This window comes from Penaeus monodon, chromosome 15, assembly GCF_015228065.2.
Source record: "Penaeus monodon isolate SGIC_2016 chromosome 15, NSTDA_Pmon_1, whole genome shotgun sequence".
Taxonomy (NCBI): Eukaryota; Metazoa; Arthropoda; class Malacostraca; order Decapoda; family Penaeidae; genus Penaeus; species Penaeus monodon.
In genome coordinates this window covers 31,093,831-31,094,256 of record NC_051400.1, presented here as the reverse complement: position 1 = coordinate 31,094,256, position 426 = coordinate 31,093,831, and the positions used below count along the sequence as shown (strand labels likewise).

At 30.8% G+C, this 426-nt stretch overlaps 1 protein-coding gene across 1 annotated transcript in view; it reads right to left on the bottom strand.

The window, feature by feature from the left end:
* Positions 1-228: 228 nt before the first annotated feature.
* LOC119582326 (basic proline-rich protein-like) overlaps positions 229-426 on the bottom strand; it is a 22,116-nt gene continuing 21,918 nt past the window's right edge. The window contains exon 5 of the mRNA XM_037930540.1: positions 229-278. Within this exon, the coding sequence (XP_037786468.1) occupies positions 229-278 (50 nt within the window). The remainder of the gene's footprint in view (positions 279-426) is intronic.

The following is a 426-nucleotide window of genomic DNA, read 5'->3' as shown; positions in this document are numbered from 1 at the left end:
GTAACATCTTTAACAGCATGATCAACTGATTGTTATTCTTAGTTAAAGAATAGGAAATTCTATTATGATCTGAATGATTTCCTGTGTTATTCATTTTAGAGTAACATCGCTAGAACAAAAGTTTTCATTTCTTATTTCATTCAATGTTTTTATCCCTCTCTTGATATAATGAAATGCACATGAAAAAGGACCAAAAACATGAGCTAAAACAATTTCATTTTTGTAGAATTATATGGAGCAGTCTGACTCTTCCAACTTTAGTGAAATGTCCCAAAACACTGGAAATGTGTTTGAATACCTTTAAATGTAATTTTCACGGGAAACATTGTCCCAATTCTACATCATGCAGTGGGATTACACTTTTATTTTTTCCCTTGACACAAACATGTAGCACAGTAGCATAAAAAACAAAATAAACCTGTAGAT